Genomic DNA, 18401 nt, shown 5'->3' on the forward strand with positions numbered 1-18401 from the left:
ATTAGGTTTTTGCACCGGCTGATGCTAGAGATAGGGTCTTCATCAAGGAGAATAAAAAGAGAAACGTGATAGGAAGTGATGACACCTGACACGAAATAAAGTCACCACGGTTTTCACGTGTACGGACAATTTTCTAGGTGAAGAACGCGTTTTCCATACGGGAGTTTAATCGAATATTTCAATGTGTCGTGATTGCAAGGTAATAACGATGTTACGGATGGATGGCCACCCTTTTCATTTTATTCAGTGTACATGCAACAATTGTCTCAGCTTACGTATTTAAATCTATTGGTGAGCTGTTGACACCTGCCCTTTTGTCCCCTACGTTAAGACAACATTGTGAAACTTATATTATATAACCCTCATATTAGGCCTTGCCCAATTTAAAGGGAAGTTGACCAAAGATGGAAATGATTTGAAGTAGGAACATTATCCATGAAATAGATAAACTGATGATCTTTTTCACATTTCTGCATGGAATTCTACACAGATGTCATGTCACTATAAGCTAATTGTATATACGTATAGAGTTGTTTTACGCAAATGGCAATTGGGAATATGCACATGTGGTACATAATGGAGGAAAAGAAACGGAAGCGATGCGGTGAGGGTGCAAGTTCGATGATCCGACAAGGTAACGCAGTTATGCTAATATGATATCCTTGTACCACTGTTGCACCGCGACCAAACACATCAGGGTATATGTTATTGTACACGTACTTATGCAGCAAACTGTGCTGCTTATTTTACACTGGTGACACACATTTTGTCCTGGTGTGAATATACACAACATAAAACCTTCGATGCCCATCATGATGGAAGGTCATGTCTTGTGTCGCGCACTTTCCGTTTCCACCAACATGTAGATCAGCCTTCCTTGTTCCTTATAAAATCACTTATCCGCGTTTAACTTCCTCAGTCTGTCGTACAACTAAAACCAGTCCTGACCATAGTAGCTCTTGTTTGAAACACAAAATTAACATTAATTTGATACTAAAGTCATGCATCAGCAGTATTTCTCGTTGATTGTGCTATCTCTTTGCTGTTTTCCACTCATCCATGCCTTCCTTAACAGTAAATCATTTTTGATGTCTTTGGCTTATATTATCTAAAACGCGTCATCATTTCATTAATTGACTTGACGTTTGGCAGTGGCCGATGTTGACTGCGGAATGGCCAAACTTCGCAAAGCCAAGATTGTCAACGGAGTAGACGCTGCGGAAGGAGAATTTCCTTGGTAAAAACAAAAAAAACAACTAAGAAATGAATCAAGCCCCTTGTTCCCCGCTAAAAAAAAAAATTCAGATGATTAAATCAAATCACTTCTGGATGACAGGATGGTCTCGTTAGTGGGTCTGCGCGGTGAGCGATTCTGCGGCGGCGCCCTCATCCATAAGAAATGGGTCCTGACTGCAGCCCATTGCATCACGTAGGCGTACTTAATAATTAAACTCATTGCAATTTACCAACACCGAGAGTCCAATATAAAGCGTCAGAATATTATTTTTTTGTTTCAACCTGTAAAACTAAAAAAAAAAAATGGCAGGAAAGAAGCTACGCAATTTCATGTGGGCGTGGCAGGTCTTGATATGAAGGCTCGTGATGGAACGGCCCGGAAGGGCATTCGATTGTTGCGCGTTAATCGAATCGTCAATCATCCCACTTACGATCCTGTGAAGAGCAAAGTGGCCGATGACATCGCCTTAATTCAATTAGATCAAGAAGCCGAATGGAACGACATGGTTCAACCTACTTGTCTACCCAATCCGGACAAGGATTCTTACACTGGAATGGTGGCCACGGTGGCCGGCTGGGGTTTAACCAACGAAATCAAAAACGGTATAAATCGTATACTAACTATCCTACCTATTTTTTTCTATTGCTGTTTTATATCGAAATGAGGTTAATCTCAGCTTATCTTAAAAAAAAAAAAAATTCTAAAATGAAAGGTGGTCAAAGACCGAACGCCCTCCAGAAGGTTGACCTACCTATAATTGAGAATAAAGTATGCCAAGAGTGGTACAAAGATGAGAAGAAGCCGCTGACCATTGTCGACACGTCCATGTGCGCCGGATTCGAACAAGGCGGCAAAGATGCTTGCCAGGTAGGCAATAGATATTCTATATATGTTTTAATGTTTGTGTTTTGTTCAAAATCAAAAATTCAAAAATTCTGAATTTTTTGCAGGGTGACAGTGGAGGCCCGTTGATGATTAAAAAGGATGGACGCCATCTACTCGTCGGTGTCGTTAGTGCCGGCGTCGGTTGTGCACGACCTCGACTGCCCGGCCTCTACACCCGCGTCAACAAATATCTCGATTGGATCTCAGAGTTGGTACGCGCAGTATGAACTCAAATTTTCCGTAATGGTTTTCGTTTGTATACAATCTGTACATATAACTATATTTACGACTAAATTATGAACAGAGCCTTTCTTGTACATTAAAAAAAATATTGATTCACAACGTTTATTTTCGAATAAATACGTGTAAAAAAAATCTTAGAAAAATGTTCATATTGGCATTTATCTGCAATTTGTTATGCATGTGTAATTGCCGTGTTCCGAATTGAATAAGTCGTTGGCATTGAATAGGTTCCTGCAACCGAAAAGGGGTTCTGCACAACGAGTAAGATTTTAACCCTCATAAAGAATTCAGTCAAGGGTTGGCCCCTATTCGTTTTGCATTTAGACTAAGGTTATTCCCCGTCGCAAATAGGATATGCACTATATAGTACGTAGCTATAAAGAACATAGTTTAACTTTGCGTTCATATATCAATCAGCATCAGTTTAATTAACAAACCCCACTAATTTCTCGCAAACAATTTGATATTGCCCTTTTTAACTTGACTGCAACAATGTTCGAATTCACGGATCATTCAAGATGTAGTCCTAAATGTTTAAATGCATAAAATGTAGTCGGAAAATGTATGTCCGAAATGATCTGTTAGGTAGGCCTATAGCGACCCGGTGAAAACTAATGTGCGTTGTTTTTCAAGGGAACACCGAAATGAAGAGCACGTTCTTGTGAACCGTGTTTTTGAATAATCAGGGTAGCATCGACACACATTCACTGTTTGTCTCGTACATACCGGTAGCAAAGCCTTGAATTCGATGTTCACAGTATACACACTATATAAGGTAGATCTATACCGTGTAGGCTATAGCTAACTAAGAGGGCTATATGTTTTTGAAGGTCTTTGTTATCTTCAATGACCCTTCGACTCGAGTATAAATGACGGATAGGTCCGCTACGAGTGACAACAGTTTCGCTTCTACTGTTTGTTGCTGTAAACGCATAGTTGTGCTGCTACGCTTTAAAAAGCCAAACTGATCGCGTGTGTCAACACAATGCAAATCATGCGGTTGTCGTCGTTCTTCACGTTGCTGTCAGTTCTCCTTCTCCAATTCCATGTTATCCACGGCTTCACTAACCGTAAGCGCTAACAACATGTATACATAGCAAAGCTATATTGTTTTATCTTTAAGTGATGTGATGACAGTGTCGCTGATTCGTGTCCGAAATTTGTATTTTTAGTGGCTGATGTGGATTGTGGTCTGTCCAGTATCAAAGGACGCAAGGCGAAAATAGTCAATGGCGACGAAACGTTTGAAGGCGAATTTCCTTGGTATCATACGACGATATAATCGATTTAATTCTTCTTCATTTGAGCATAATGGTTCGATTAATTAAATGATGTGGACGTTTCAGGATGGTGTCGCTAGTTGGTTTACGTGGAGAGCTCATTTGCGGTGGGGTCTTAATTCACAAGAAATGGGTCCTGACAGCTGCTCATTGTATCAGGCAAGCCAATTTTCTGTTCCTTTTTTTCTAGCTGATGCGTTTTAATTGAGTTTATCTCTTGTCGGCCGATCGCATCATAAATAATAGGAAAGAAGCGACTCAGTTTCAGGTGAGCGTCGCTTGGAACCGCGGCGAAAACAATATAGCGAACGAAGCGCGAATGTTTCGCATCAATCAAATCGTGAATCATCCGTCTTACGATCCCGCCAAGAGCAAAGTGGCCGATGATATCGCTCTCATCAATCTAGCGCAAGAAGCCGCTTGGAGTGATTTAGTAAAGCCCATTTGTTTGCCTGATCCGGTCAAAGAACCATTGACAGGTGTGATGGCAACCGTGGCCGGATGGGGGCACGACAAGAGCGGTAGATAAGCTAAGCAATCTAATGAAAAATACGCGTGAATGACTGAAACGCGGTTGTGGATTTTAGGAGGCCGTCATGCGACCAAATTAAGGAAGGTCGGAGTTCCCATTTTGGCCAACGAAAAGTGCAAGCAGTGGTTGGAGGAAGGCAGAAAAGCGTTGGCTATAACCGAAAATTCCATGTGTGCCGGTTACGAGGAAGGCGGGAAAGATTCTTGCAACGTATTGTTTGGGTTTTTTAAGTGTATGGAACTGCTGACTGACGATGCGAAATTTCTGAATTACATTTCAGGGAGATAGTGGTGGACCTCTGATGATTCAGGACAAAGATCATCACGTTGCGATCGGACTGGTCAGCGGCGGAATCGGTTGCGCACTTCCGAAGCTTCCAGGCATATACACGCGAGTCGACAACTACCTGGAATGGATCTCACAAACTCTTGATGCAAAATGATCTCTCTGTTCTGTTGTGTTGTTTCAAAACGTTTCCTTTTTTTTCATTATCGCATGTTTTTAGAACGATGTATTTAATTATTTATTGTGACGTCGTATTCTTCACTCTTGCTGCATTAATTCACTCCAATAAAAGACTTGAATATTACGACATCGATAGTCACATTGTTTTCGGCGATGTGAACGAACAATGTCCAACTAATGGAGCGGCTTCAGATTTAGTGTTACTTATATAGATCTATTATATAGGAAGAAACATTGGGTTGTTCATCCTTGTGATCTATAAGGTAGTAGCCTATAACAGGTGAGTCTTTTTCACGCGAACAAACGTAACGGGGGGTAGAGGTCTGGCTGTCCAGACGATTATCTTTCAAACAAGATTTTGTTGTTGTTGTGTCTATGGCGTCTACTATACACCAATTTGCGGTATGATAAAGATATTTTTATCTAGGGCATGCCCAGGACGCCACCGGAAATTACATGAACAACAATAACAATGATATCTTTCAAATAGTTTTTTTTTTTTAAACTGTATGTTGTATGTCATATCTTGAAACCAATTAGTTGACAAGACAGCGTTTTTAACCAATCTTTACGCTAAAGAAAGATTGACATTGCTGTGATTTGAAAACCGGTGTTGTGTGAAGTTTAATGCTGGCGATCATTGAAAGCCACATAAAAATAATGAGGTGTGAAAAAAGAAAATGAAAACAAACAAAAACAAACAGACTATTTGAAAAATTGAACTTGATTTTGTAATTTCAGGGTCGAGTACAACAGGTTTTATACACTGGGTATACAAGCAGTTCCTTGAAACTTTTCCATTAGGCAATGAGAGGAAAACTGCCCACCCTTCGCCCGAAGTAAAAAAAAAAAACCTATCAACTATAGAGCAATGTCACCTGATGTGTGTGGCTCGATCCACTTTCACTCCGCGTTCAAGGCGCAATAAAGGGGTAAGACACGCCTTTAAAGTCCTTCAAGATATTTTGCATATCAAACGATCTTGAAAGCAGAATGCATGTACGTTTTAACAATTCTCCATCGAACTTGCAGCCTAATAAGGAAGAAAACGAGCATCATTTTTCAAACAAAATCTTTCTATTTTCACTGCAAATAAGATATAGGAATTATGCACGGACGCTGTGACAACCATATACATTGGCTTTTTATTTTTGTACGGCTCGACTGTTCTTGATCGCGTTGAAAACTTTCATGAATTCGGTTTTGGCTAGCATTACTTCCGGGGTATCCGTCACAGACTGGATAAAGCCCACGTTGGGAACTTCCGCTGGAATTACAGCAACAGGTCGATTTTTGACAAGGTGGTAAGCAGCCAAATGTTCGGCCCGAGCAGCGGCCACTTCGATTGTATCCGTCGGTGCTTCGTTAATGAAAGATGGCGCCACTGGTAGATTTTCAGAGAATGCGCGGAAGCCCTGGTCGTCGGCGATGTAAGCGACGATAATTTGCTGGCCTTCGGGAGTGATGAAGGCCCAATTGCCCACCTGATTACCCCAAGCATCGCGATAATTAGTGGCTGCCTGACCAGTGTGAGCGTAACCGAAGCTAGTCTGGCCGAGTTCGTCTTGAGCGATGTACTGAGTCGAAAACATTTCTCGATCATCACTGCTAGGGAAGTTTTCGTGATCGTTGAGCTGGTCGTTGAAATCATCGTACGGGCCATCGTGACCCGCTACTATCACAGCGCTCCATCCGGCATTCCAGGGCGAAACGATGTCCGATGCCGTGATTGTCATACATGTCACTAAGAGAACAGCGGCAACCTCGTTTTAGTTAAATCAAGATGAAAAGATTAAAATTGGGAACGATAGATTGGTGTACGTCAAAATTTATGTCTCTCTTTGTTAATTTATTATCTCCGTGTTACACAGTGTAAAGTTGGATAACTTACACAGAACTTCATGCTGATAATGCCCCACGCTTCGATTGCTAAAATCGCACTTGCCTCCAAAACGAGAGGTGTAATACTATCTTGTTCTCCGCAACGGCTTTATATATGCTCGGCTGAAATTCAACCTTCGTCGGTTCCTGCAGGCTGCCGTCACGACGAAAGTGTTCGAAGAATTTTTCCGTGACTAAGCTGTATAGCCTTCGAAATGTTTGGTAAGTGGGCGGAGCCTTGCTATATAATAACAAGCAAAACCCCGAGTTAGACGGTAATGGCCGGACTGTACATAGTGAGAGAAAGGTATTATTGACCTTTTCTGTTCATACACCTTTATCCTCGTTTCTCAGAATAATTGCAGCATGTTGGGTAGATATATATAAATAATGTATCAACTTGCCGTGAATTGGACACCTTTTCGAGATGGTAACAAAGGAAGAAAAGAAAAGTGAGAAACAAATTGCGTTTATACCCACTTGCAAGGGCCATGTGAATTTCTTTTAATGGCGTTAACGTGAAAAAATATTACCGAATGCGGAAGGCTGCATGGTAGAATGCGTCAGCTACAAATAGCACGCTTCAAAGGAAGTGCAATTCATCGCATCGCTTGTTAGTTTTCAATTACTTTTGTTTTGTTTTTTAAATTCAACGTTCTTTTTTTCTGATATAATCTATCAGATTTTTTACTACTAAAATGAAGGTAACTTCAGAAACTCGTAAACGATGGTAATCTCTAAAACAATTTGCATCATTATCGTGTTCAGTGATTTGTCTCCGTCGCAATGTGATGATACATTTGAAATGGAAATGTTTTTGCATTCATCGGATTTAATATTTCAAGAAGAAATATTATAGATTGCCAACAGAAACTCTTTGTTTGGCCATAAACTGAAATGGGTAGTTTGCCTGGCCGACATACATTTCTAAACTAGGGGCCACGCCCTATTTTGCATTTGAACAATTGCGCCAAGTTCTCCCACAGGCTAAAAATTTCTGTTAATCATTGTGTCGGGCGAGTTCCTACTGGAATATGCTTAAAACACAAGCAATATTTTGCTTATTTATTTATAACCAGTATCATTTAAAAAATCAACTTGATGATAAACGCTGTGGTTATAACGTTTCCTGTGTTAGCACTTTTTCAGCTACCTATTGCTTTTTTCTTACGCTCGGCATTTTAGAAAGCAAGAAACAAAAAGCCATTGGATAATCAAGAACTTGACACAAATGTACTAGAAGAAAAAACAAAAATGTGAAATGCCCTTGAATTCGGCTTTCAGTAAAAACCTGCCTGTTGAATTTCGATACTGAGAACGTCCTGTTCTGAAGGTCTTTCTAAATTAATATAACCAGTAAGTTACAACTGCCAAGAAAACGAGAATTTGTTTTACCAATTTGCTAGCTAAAGCTCGGGGATTTCTTCGTTCAATCAAAGATGACCATTTTTGAAAATAGGCTCAAATGCAATTCGAATTTCAGTTTCTTTGTAACCTTGACAACATTTGAATTGATTTCTACGTTTCTCTATAAGTCTAAAAAAGCTGGGGACATTCGTCTCTTCCCAATGGATGGGTTTCCTTTAATTGAACATATATATATTTTTTTAATTATTATGAGGAAGACAGATGTCACCGTTTCTGTGACACAACTGGCTAGCGCTTTTGGCTATATTAAACATGATTGCGGCACTGATGACAGACACCTTGAACTCAATTTATCATTCATAAGAGTCTTTTTACATTTCTTATTTCTCTGTTGGCGAACTGATAGTGTATACAAATTATTTACACCTAGCAACAGAGATAACCAAGAACAACGAGAAATCTTGCTTGATTCAGTTCTATAATGTATCACTGATGATGATGTGTATATAGTGCCCCGGAACAATGGTCCGTACGTATAGAAAAGCAACGCCTGCTTTCTAGTTCGCACTTCCTTCCACCCAAAACAATGTATATCATACTAGCATCGAGGAAAAAAACAAAACAAACAAAGGGTATAATAACATTTCCGACCGGATGGAAACTGGCCAAGCGTCGAGCAACAAGTGAAAAATAAATTTGTAGGATAGTCAACTATTGGCAAATAAAAACTTTTGCTTTACAAAAAATCGCGTTAATTTTTTTTTTTTTATTCATGAGTGTGGGACTGCTTAGATTTGAATAGACCGGATTTCCAAATAGGAAGTCCAGATGACTGCGCTCTGTATGTTCCCCAAGCTCCACGTATTTCGTTAGTGTTCAATTTTAATCAGGAAAAGTAAGGTATTATGGCTAATTTGTATAGCATTTACTCTTCTTAGCTTATAATGTGTCTAAAAAACCAACGCAAAGTCTCCTACCAATACTGGTAACTTCTCCGTGCCTAGTCTATATAATATTTGTTAGTTTTTTAAGGGGGCAGAATGTCTATGCATTGCATATATATGCGTAGTATAAAGAAATGTTCTGATGAAAAAAACGGCCTTTTTGCCACTTATTAGATGGTTTGAGATGTGTTCTGGAACGATTTCGCCCAACATCCTTAGAAAAAAGTGAAAAATAGTAGTGTCGCATCAGCTTCACCTGGGATTGTGCAAGGGCAGCTGTAATGAAAACCCCGGTAAGCTGGAAAACTATTGCACCGTAATTACGCGTACCTCATGGAAAAGGAGGTTATATGAGGAGCAACGTTAGTTTCGCGTGTCATTATATCAACGGCTGGCTAGGTCGGTGGAGTGCGCGATCTCATCTCAACCGGAAACTATAAGGATTGTCGTTCCTATATAGGATTTGGAGTCACGCGTGTTTGTCACATATTTTAAACGTCTTTACAGTTATTTAAAGAATGAAGGTGGTGGTCAGTTTTTTCGTCGCTTTGCTGGTTTTTGCCATCTCAGCAATGCCTAACGGGCCCACCAAAGGTAAAATGCCATTTAATATTTAAAAGCAGCTCTGGATTTTTTAAAAACTATTTTTCTTCATATACAGATATTGAAATACCACACCAAGCAAGTACGCCTTCCCAGCCATCATTTCAGATGGGAATTATGGTTGACAATGATTCTTCCATTGAGGGACTGTCGAGCAGCAATGACAACCCAAGCTATAGTCACAAAAATGATGATTCCAGTGAGTCTTCTGAATTGTTAGGATTTAATCTGTCACTTTTGCCTACCTCTTCAGTTTTTGGCGCCAACCCAATGTTCCAGAAATTACAAGGTAACATTTCCTCTTTCGATATATGCTTAACAGCTTGACATTATATGTTTCGTATAATTTTCTTGAAGAATCTTTACGGGTGATCCGAGATCAATTAAACGCTTTGTGGAGCTTTAATGAAGACAATAGGCCTTCATTCGATTTGCCTGACAATTACGTCAACAGCACTTCACATTCGAAAGTAAGACAGTTTACAAAGCAAATCTCTTACGGGTTTCCCTTTTTCTCCTTTCTTGCATTTCAAATTATGCGTCAATAATTGCCTTTCCATTTTTAATAGCTCATCAACGGTACGCTCGTGACTGTCAATGAAACCATCTTCAAGGTAACGGGAGAAATATAGTACATGATAATATCGAAATCGAATTTGTGTGATTTATTTGATTATTTGAAAGACTACAAACCAGGATGGCATACAATCTTTTTACCACACGAAAGCCATATCGGTGTATCCAGATAACGAGACGGATATTACTCATCATAAAGAACACAGTCACGAGAAAGGACCAAGGGTAGATCACACACCGATGCAAAATTTCGGGATGCTGCAAAAGTGATGCACGCCAACTTAGAAGGTTCAGCTGCTGAGATTAAAGCGTGATCAACACTTTGAACCCTTTACGATCAAGGACGCTGGAGATCAATACAGAAGACATACTATTTAAAGTTAAGCGCTTCCAACCTTATTCATGTGTACACTATTTTTCTTTTTGTTTGAGCAGCGTATACTTTATTATTTGTTCCGAAATATCATTTAATTCTTCACCTCTTCACGAACACTATGGATCCAGACGGACGATTTCGCTTATCCGGTTTAGGAACTCAACTCTCATTAAAGACCAATTTAACCATAATTGAAATAAGAATTTGAGGCTAACGGTGAGGTAGATATTGAACATTCACTGTTTATCAATGTATTCTTGGTGGCAAATAGAAAATTCTGCAAACTAATAGAAATATTGCTGTACTCTGTAATAGGTTTTAAAGCATTCTCTTTCTCCAAAACAACAAACCACAATAGACATCAGTATAGGAGGGTGTTCTTTTATAATATTTTTTTTTTTTTTTTTTTTTATTATTATTTAATTTGTTTGTTTTTATCCAGTTGATTTCATGATAAAAAGTTAATTCATCGCTGTTATGTGATAGAGCGATACCAGTCATGTTGCTTTGGAAGGGAAGGTCAGGACACAGCTACACTCAATTGTAAGAAGGGCATGTAGAAAAAAGAAAATAAATATTGCACAATTATGGGGAATGCATTTCATGAACAAACATGGAGAAATGCGAGGTACTGAATTAGACATCGTATCCAGATATTAAATCTAAATCTTTGGGCGGTGACTGACAAGGTAGAACCCAGAAAATTGGACTCCCGCGACCACATACCTCGGTAAGCAATGCTAGTCGAGGTTTTCTCGGCCTAAAAGCAAAATTAAAGTTGAAAGGGAAAAAAAATATGCAGTTTTATGGGAAGACAGAAACCTGAAAGGTCCTTGCTGTTTTGCTTGTTCAACAGCCGTCTCGTCGCCAAAAATTGCCTGCAACTGATCGCACATAATGGCCGTCACGAATAAACCGAACAGTCCGCTTTCCACGACGAGTATGATTGAGTGTAAACTAGGTTGAAATCCAACGTGTTTTTCACTGATGAACGTATAAATGTTTAAAAGCTATACGGAAATGATTCTTACATCCTTGTCTGAGTTGTCACTTTATCCTTATGACAATCAGCACAATCTTGAATCCAGGAAAAAATAACAAGAATCACAGCGTAGGCAGATAAAATTCCCACATAGAACAGGAACTGGAGGAAGTACTTCTGATTATATTGTCCTTATAATGTACCAAGATTCAATTAATATTGATTTGTTTCTAAATTTGGTCTATGGACATCTTGATATATCAGCCCTTTTTTAAAATTTACCTATGCAATTATTTACCCATGGGCAATGATGATCCATTCTGCGTACGCATCTCTGACAAATCCTAAAGAAAAACAACAGAGAATTTTATATGAAATTTTTTACATTTTTATTCATCAACATTACCTACAGTGATGAGCTCTAGGGGGACTGAAAAATAGAAAGAAAATTATTGTTTGTTTATTAGTTTTGATTCTAAATATATATTTTTTCACATACCGGTACGTTTCACAGCGTGCACAGACAGTGTAGTCATCTTTGCTTGTCGGTTCTTTTTGCGTTCCTGAATTGTGTGAAAACCAATTATTACAGAAACACCACTACTAGAGTCCTGATGAAATATTTCTTTTTTTTTAAGACATGCATTTCAAATATTCAATTGGTAGATGGTAACACTTTTACATAACATGCCAAGTGACCAAAACATCATCATTTTTTAATCAACCACTGGGCTAATATAGTAATCAAATAATAGTAAGAATGAAAACCCTAAAGGAATTTATATAATGACATAAAATTTATATCAACAAAGTTTACCGATCCAGCAACAGACCTGTGTGAAGCTCAGCAAAATCCAGTTTGCTCTGGGGTAGAGGAACTATTCCAGGGTCAGAAAACACAGTACGTAGATGTGAAAAGGTGAGAAGTAAAATTATGGAGTTGAAAACTACTGCATGAAAAGCACCCCAAAGGCTATAAATAGTAAAATGAGAGGAAAATATATTAAAATATCTGTTCTTAATAATGTTAAACCACAGTTCCTACCTATTGTGCAGCGTTTGGATAACAATCCATCTCACAACGACATAATCGGCGTAAAAGACAGCTAAGTATGTCATAAAAATGCAAATAATTCCACAAGGATCTTTGCGAAATACTGGCATTTTCTTGAAAGAAACAAAAAACAGAAAATACTTGAGCACACAACTTGTATGGAAATTAATGTCAAATGAGGAATTAAGAAATCGCAAAACTCTGTTTTCTGTTATTAATTAATGTGTGATATAAACTATGTTTTTTGAGTTATATTTATAGCCACGAAAAGTTGTAAAATAATCAACTTGCTTATGCACAACAAATTAGACATTTGGTTCTATGAGCAAGTACGAAACCTATTGCTTCAGAATATCGACACACAGGCTCCTCGAAAAAGGTTTCGAGACTGGCGGCTAGATGTCATGTAGCCTACTCATGGTAACTAGGGATCAGCCCCGACCCAAATCGGGGCACTTTTTGTCAATCGGGTTTCGCATTTCAGGGCTCGTGGCGGGGCGTTCGGGGTGAAATTTTTTGCGCCCCGAACTCAATCAGAGTTAAATCGGGGTGTGTAATCGAAGATGCAAACCCGATTTCAATCAATCGATTTACGTCAAAACATAATCGATCGAGTCGAAATCGAATATTATGATGATGCTACCCGATTACCCGACCCGATAATGACAATAAGAAGTAATGGAAAGACTCTTTTTTTGTATTGCAGAAATTTGTCTTGTTAGCCTGGGGGTAGGGGAGTATACCGACAATATAGTCTACACTTTTTTCCAGACATTTAATACCTTGGGCAAAAAAAAAGGTGTCTGGACTTATATTACCCAACCCCTCTTATGATAATTTTGGGCCAAACCCGGTCCCGGTACCTCTCTTTAAAAAAAGTAAACAATTAATATTTTCTACCCACACAAGGCTTTTTCAAAATAAATCGGCGTTCTTCTTTTTCTGCAGAATATTGTACATAGGCAGATTTTTTATTCTTACGGGAATCGAACTGCACTTTAACTGTTTCTACCTTTCTTGCACTACAAGAATACGAGTAGCGACCTGCCGGAATGGCTGTAATCGGGGTCCGGCCTCGAAAAAAGCCAATTGGGGGACTATTTCCTCCTTCGTCAACCAGGGCGGGACAGGGCAAAACTTAAGTGTTAACGATTTCGGGTAAAGAATTGGGGTAGAATTCGGGGTAGATTGCGGCAGAATTGCGGTTGTGATAGGGGCAAGGGCTTAGATTTTATTGCAATAATCGATTACCATTCGATCGTATGTCCCTTCATTAATTGATTGCTTTCAATCGGGGTTTCGTCCCCCATTAAGAACCCCGTTTGAAACCCGCAAAACCCAAAAAGGCAACTTGGCTTTGGAGGCAACATCATTTTTGCATTCTTATGATGAACTGGGTCTTGCGTTCAGCCCGGCACTGTATTGACTTTTTGTTGGCTTCCCAACTTCGAGTAGTTCACAAACTTAAAATAATAATTATTGGGAAAATTGTAAGAGCAAAATAGAAAAATTAAGTTGTAATAAATAGCGCTTGATAAAAGATGTTTACACATTTTGCTTTTCATACGTTAATCTTAGTTTGATGAGGAAGGGCAATGTAATGACGGGATAACGACGTTCGTATATAAGATGTTGATGTGCTAAGAAAAAAAGAGAAAAGACGTAAATATGGCCCTACAGTTTAAGAAATCTAAAAATAGGCCTAGTTCAAGTGCAGTTCAATTCCCATAGGAATAAAGTATATGCATGTATAGCTTGACACTTGAGGCTCATTACAGGAAAGTCTACTATTATGTTTTACTGTTTAACTCATTTTCATGAACCATGAAGTAATTGAAGTATGAATTTTAACTATTCACTCAAAAATACAAAAACATTATTACATTAATAATAAAAATGTTAATTTAAAAAAAGCATTAAAAATGATATCGACGAGGATGAGATTCGAACTCACGCGTGCAGAGCACAACAGATTAGCAGTCTGTCGCCTTAACCACTCGGCCACCTCGTCATGTATTAGACAGATTCAAAAATAAATAAATACAATAGTTGTTATTAGAAATTTTCGTGTTGGGCTGTTTAGTTGACTACTTTTCCAACCGGGTGGGTTGAGTCTGTTTTCCTGATCGTTTTCCTGTTCGTTTACGAATAATGCCAAAACCAAGTCACTTACGCTAGATACGACCGGAAATTCGAAATCCTCTTTGAGTTTCGCCTAAATTGATTTTAGTAACTTCGAATGCTAATGCATTTCCCAATTCTGAGTTTGAAAAAAGCGCAAAAGTTATTAAAACACCTTCTTATTTTATCGATTTCTAGTTAAGTGCGACTTTGAGCTAAATTACTTTATTCCTACTAATTATTTCCTGTTTTATCTTATTCGGTTTGTGCACGCTCTGCTGGACTTCTTGTCAACATTTCCGTTTGTCACATTACCATGGTTACGCAAAACAGTTTAAGAAATTTCCTTGTTACGTGTTATTAAGTAGGACATGTCAGCCCTAGTGTTACGTTAATTTAAAAAAACCAAAGTATCAACGTACTGTGTGAAACTAGCGAAAAAATAGCAGTGAAAAATCGTTTCTTGTTTGCTACAACTGAATTTCATAGACACCAACAGGTTATGTGATCTTATAAAGTGTTTGGTACATAGTAGCTAGTACAAACAATTAAAGAGGAGAGTAGCTATACAAGGTATCTTGCAGGTTTTAGCTAGGCTGGCAAATCAAGTGTTTTACATCATTACTTTCTTGAATTTATAATTTCACTTCTTTGTATTTCCCTTTTCCTCAGTGTGATTTAATTTTTTTTGTATTAAATAATCTTTTACCAGGAAACAATGGATAATCTATGTATCGCCCTTAATAAAGAGTTTGATATTCCCATTGATAATCTCGAAGTTTACCTCGAAAAAACCTGTGCTGCTGCTGCTGAACAACCTCTGGACGACAAGGTTATCTGTACTCTAAAGAAGTTGTCGGCATTACTTTGGCAGCGCTATCAGATAAGTCGCGTGCGTAACCAGAATAAACCTTCTTACGTTTTTATTTCGCCCACTTTGATTCGTCAACAGTAGGCTCCTATCGTTAAGCTTACAAATAAAATTGGCAATAAAAATATACTTCAAATGCAAAAATGCGAAAGGGGAGCCATACATATTTTATGTGATTATACTACATGAATTAAAACTTTTATGTAAAATTAAGCACGGGCACCTAAATTTCACGTTTTTGCGTTATCTGCAAGTAACGCACAAAACATCTATTACACCAGGACAAGTTTAAAACGTATTGCTAGATTACCTAACCGATGCATTAGCAGGTGAAAGGACGAATTTACAAAAGACCCGAAAAGATAGAGGCTTACAATTCGAAATAGAAGGCATAACTTGTGATAGCAAATCATTTGAAATATAGGTTTTTAAATACTCATCAATAAAATTTTCCAATAGGGAGAATGTTCTGAATTACAATGCACGCTATCAGAGGTCGTATTTTATTTTCGTACTTTTAAATCTACCAAACCACACTTTCTAACTTCTTTTTGTAACACAGGAGTTGCTTCTGAACTCAGAAAGACTTCGTACTTTAACAATCCTCCGTCGCGATGAAAAGAAGTATCAGGACAGATTGCAGAAAAATTCATGGTTACTAGTGAGTCTTTTGAATTTCTATTTTACCTACGGCGAGAGGAAGTCAAGAAACGTTTAGGACACGATCTGAACAAGAAAAAAGAAATCAAATTGAAGGACATCATATTCCGCAACCTTTTTCCGAAGAGAATCTGTAAATTTTATGTGAAATCGTAGATTAGCTTATATTTATTTATTTTTATTTTTTAATTGAAATTAACCTGAAACGCCTTGGTTGTGCTTTTTACAGGAAAGAGTACGGGAACGTGGCAGAACTCACATCCGAATTGCTAGGGAAGCTCAAGATCTCAAACGCTACGTAGAAGAACAAAGGGAGACTATTGTTCAATTGAAAAAAGACATCAGTCGCCTGAAAAAGAAGTGTGGTAGGCAAAATCACACTTCATCCCAGCACTATCGAGTTGGCTAGCTACGGATCCCTGGCAATACGTTTGGAAAATGACGAATCCCTGTGACGAATCCCTGTTTAAATATCAATTTCCTTGTCTTTTGAGATTTAGTGCTTCTTTGATGCAATTTGGCAATTTCTGAAAGGCAAAATTAGAGGAATGAAAAGGAAAAAAATAAAATTTCAAATGATCCCATGCCGCAGTCTATTCTCACTAAGAAAGTAATAAACACAATGGTGGGCTATTTTCAGCAACAGTTTCGAACTTTTTTCTCGTCAAGAAACGGGCGTATATTATGAAATTATTAGAAAAAAAATTACGTATCGTCATCCCTGTGAAAATGCGAATTATACAACTATAAATACACAGCTGTAAAAGGCGCCTTGAATGAACGAAGAATGCAAACTTAATCTGGTGATGGGATAAATTACCTATACCGGTACACGCTTTTTCCAACCTTTACTTTTGAACGGCATTTGGGATGAAAATGAAAAGCGCGACAGTTGAAATCTATTCGTTTGCCAATCAATAGAGAAAATAACTAAATAGATATTTTGTTCTTTATAAAAAAAAAAACCTGGGCAACAGCTGAATGACTTCACGTTATATTTTGAGTAACAAAATCACAATCGTTTCACGGTATTTCCGATTTTGCATCTTATCTCGTCCATGTTACACGAAATTTGGTCTGTTTCGAGCTGTAAATCTAACGCAAGCTTTTCTAACTCTTCCTTTTGGTCACCAACGCACCAGGCGATACTAACATGGTGGGACGGTTTCTGCAAAGAAAATGAAAACGGAAATTTTCCAAACAATGACTGAAAACAGTTAAACGAACCTCATAATAGGCAGGCAGTTGATACTCCTTCAAGCAAGAATCCATTTTTTCTACGAGAATATCGAGAATTCCAACAGGATCTTCAACATTTATTGCTAAAGGATGAAATTCTAGGAATGTTGTCTAAGTAATTTAATGTAATTCTTGTACCAAGAAATGTTCTGGTTTTTTCTTCATTGATGTAGACTGATAACGCATTGGTGCCATACAATTGGAAAGGCCTAATTCCATGTAATCGTATACCACATCAAATAAGTAATTTTAACTGAGATATTTAACACAAAAAAATGAGAAAAAAAACCTTGGGGCATCACTCAGTTGATTTCTAATAGAAGCAACAAAGCCTTCAATCCAGTGATGCCTTAGAATGACTGTCCTTGTTAAGCTAATGTGGAAATCATCACAAATATCAAGTTTAATGCCATGTTTGTAGAACCAGTTAGTGATTAGCTCAACAGCCCTCACAAAACAAGAGTTTGCTTCCCCTAGATTAAGTAAAAAAATTAAATAACAAGCTGATGTATTGTAACAAGTCTAATTGAAAAAAATTACAGAATTTAAGACTAATTGTTGTGTCCTATACTTACAAGGTAGATAAACAAAGGATGCCCAATTTCCTCTTTCATGGGGAAAACTTCTTACTCTATTTCCGTGCTGTGATGGGTCATCAACAACTTCAAAAGAGTCTAGAGCAAGTCTACAGATATTAGAAAGGTATTTAAATGTCAACTAACTTAAAATAGTTGAAGATATTACTTGGGTGCCGGCAATCTACAGGCAACCTTTTTCAAAGGTCTATTGGGAAATTCGTTAAATACTGCTGTACGCTTTGCAGAGACTCGAGAAGAAGCCCACGGATCGGAAGATTCTTCTTCATCGCTTTCACATCCGTAAGCTGCGGCAATCATATCCATTTTCGTCGGTATTTCACAGAACAATAGACAAAGCATGCGTCATCATGGATGTTCCAAACAATCCGTCTGCTTTCAAAATTATACGAATTGTCAAAGTCATGGAATTGTCAACAAGCAACACAGTCTTCACCCGTGAATGGATTCATCAGATCCAAGTATGTTATTCCACAGACTAAGAGGTA

At 38.1% G+C, this 18401-nt stretch overlaps 7 protein-coding genes and 1 non-coding gene across 12 annotated transcripts; 4 read left to right on the top strand and 4 right to left on the bottom strand.

Moving 5' to 3' along the window:
• The first annotated feature begins 937 nt into the window (after nucleotides 1-937).
• LOC123477589 (trypsin-1-like) lies at nucleotides 938-2458 on the top strand. Its single transcript, XM_045180984.1, has 6 exons — nucleotides 938-1074; nucleotides 1153-1237; nucleotides 1337-1429; nucleotides 1547-1839; nucleotides 1950-2104; nucleotides 2188-2458. Exons 1-6 carry the CDS (start codon nucleotides 1002-1004, stop codon nucleotides 2347-2349), a joined length of 861 nt encoding a protein of 286 aa, XP_045036919.1. The 5' UTR covers nucleotides 938-1001; the 3' UTR covers nucleotides 2350-2458.
• A 791-nt stretch (nucleotides 2459-3249) lies between these two features.
• Nucleotides 3250-4766, top strand: LOC116929964 (trypsin-4). The gene is made up of 6 exons (XM_032937299.2): nucleotides 3250-3435; nucleotides 3538-3628; nucleotides 3712-3804; nucleotides 3892-4166; nucleotides 4233-4387; nucleotides 4458-4766. The coding sequence occupies exons 1-6, from the start codon at nucleotides 3351-3353 to the stop codon at nucleotides 4617-4619; spliced, it is 861 nt and encodes a 286-aa protein (XP_032793190.1). The 5' UTR covers nucleotides 3250-3350; the 3' UTR covers nucleotides 4620-4766.
• A 934-nt stretch (nucleotides 4767-5700) lies between these two features.
• Nucleotides 5701-6691, bottom strand: LOC116930704 (cuticle protein 7). Of its 2 annotated transcripts, none has more exons than XM_032938097.2 (2): nucleotides 6534-6691; nucleotides 5701-6405 (listed from the first exon to the last, which is right to left on the bottom strand). In XM_032938097.2, exons 1-2 carry the CDS (start codon nucleotides 6543-6545, stop codon nucleotides 5788-5790), a joined length of 630 nt encoding a protein of 209 aa, XP_032793988.2. In that variant the 5' UTR covers nucleotides 6546-6691; the 3' UTR covers nucleotides 5701-5787. The 2 variants fall into 2 exon arrangements, with proteins under 2 accessions (XP_032793988.2, XP_032793990.2); XM_032938099.2 differs by having other exon boundaries at nucleotides 5701-6386; nucleotides 6534-6637.
• Nucleotides 6692-9214: 2523 nt separating this feature from the next.
• LOC123477576 lies at nucleotides 9215-10678 on the top strand. Of its 2 annotated transcripts, XR_006652684.1 has the most exons (6): nucleotides 9215-9429; nucleotides 9497-9727; nucleotides 9796-9908; nucleotides 10008-10052; nucleotides 10123-10366; nucleotides 10450-10678. XR_006652684.1 is itself a non-coding variant. In XM_045180959.1 (5 exons), the coding sequence occupies exons 1-5, from the start codon at nucleotides 9354-9356 to the stop codon at nucleotides 10282-10284; spliced, it is 627 nt and encodes a 208-aa protein (XP_045036894.1). In that variant the 5' UTR covers nucleotides 9215-9353; the 3' UTR covers nucleotides 10285-10678. The 2 variants fall into 2 exon arrangements, 1 of the variants encoding a protein (XP_045036894.1); XM_045180959.1 differs by having other exon boundaries at nucleotides 10123-10678.
• LOC116930703 (palmitoyltransferase ZDHHC3) lies at nucleotides 10626-12803 on the bottom strand. The gene is made up of 8 exons (XM_032938096.2): nucleotides 12418-12803; nucleotides 12206-12345; nucleotides 11872-11935; nucleotides 11779-11802; nucleotides 11655-11716; nucleotides 11422-11563; nucleotides 11213-11347; nucleotides 10626-11150 (listed from the first exon to the last, which is right to left on the bottom strand). Exons 1-8 carry the CDS (start codon nucleotides 12534-12536, stop codon nucleotides 11027-11029), a joined length of 810 nt encoding a protein of 269 aa, XP_032793987.1. The 5' UTR covers nucleotides 12537-12803; the 3' UTR covers nucleotides 10626-11026.
• Nucleotides 12804-14355: 1552 nt separating this feature from the next.
• Trnas-gcu lies at nucleotides 14356-14437 on the bottom strand. The gene has a single exon. It is a non-coding gene; the product is annotated as a tRNA-Ser (tRNA).
• Nucleotides 14438-14903: 466 nt separating this feature from the next.
• LOC123477579 lies at nucleotides 14904-16662 on the top strand. 3 transcript variants are annotated; one of them, XM_045180962.1, is made up of 5 exons: nucleotides 14907-15120; nucleotides 15260-15439; nucleotides 15878-15913; nucleotides 15981-16079; nucleotides 16308-16662. In XM_045180962.1, the coding sequence occupies exons 2-5, from the start codon at nucleotides 15266-15268 to the stop codon at nucleotides 16485-16487; spliced, it is 489 nt and encodes a 162-aa protein (XP_045036897.1). In that variant the 5' UTR covers nucleotides 14907-15120; nucleotides 15260-15265; the 3' UTR covers nucleotides 16488-16662. The 3 variants fall into 3 exon arrangements, with proteins under 3 accessions (XP_045036899.1, XP_045036898.1, XP_045036897.1); XM_045180964.1 differs by lacking the exon at nucleotides 15878-15913 and having other exon boundaries at nucleotides 14904-15120; XM_045180963.1 differs by having other exon boundaries at nucleotides 14906-15439.
• Nucleotides 16663-17056: 394 nt separating this feature from the next.
• On the bottom strand, nucleotides 17057-18400 carry LOC123477578 (U6 snRNA phosphodiesterase-like). Its single transcript, XM_045180961.1, has 6 exons — nucleotides 18062-18400; nucleotides 17893-18002; nucleotides 17607-17790; nucleotides 17456-17526; nucleotides 17306-17400; nucleotides 17057-17246 (listed from the first exon to the last, which is right to left on the bottom strand). The coding sequence occupies exons 1-6, from the start codon at nucleotides 18253-18255 to the stop codon at nucleotides 17091-17093; spliced, it is 810 nt and encodes a 269-aa protein (XP_045036896.1). The 5' UTR covers nucleotides 18256-18400; the 3' UTR covers nucleotides 17057-17090.
• Between the last annotated feature and the right edge of the window lies 1 nt (nucleotide 18401).

The sequence above is a fragment of the Daphnia magna genome, unplaced genomic scaffold, assembly GCF_020631705.1.
Source record: "Daphnia magna isolate NIES unplaced genomic scaffold, ASM2063170v1.1 Dm_contigs096, whole genome shotgun sequence".
NCBI lineage: Eukaryota > Metazoa > Arthropoda > Branchiopoda > Diplostraca > Daphniidae > Daphnia > Daphnia magna.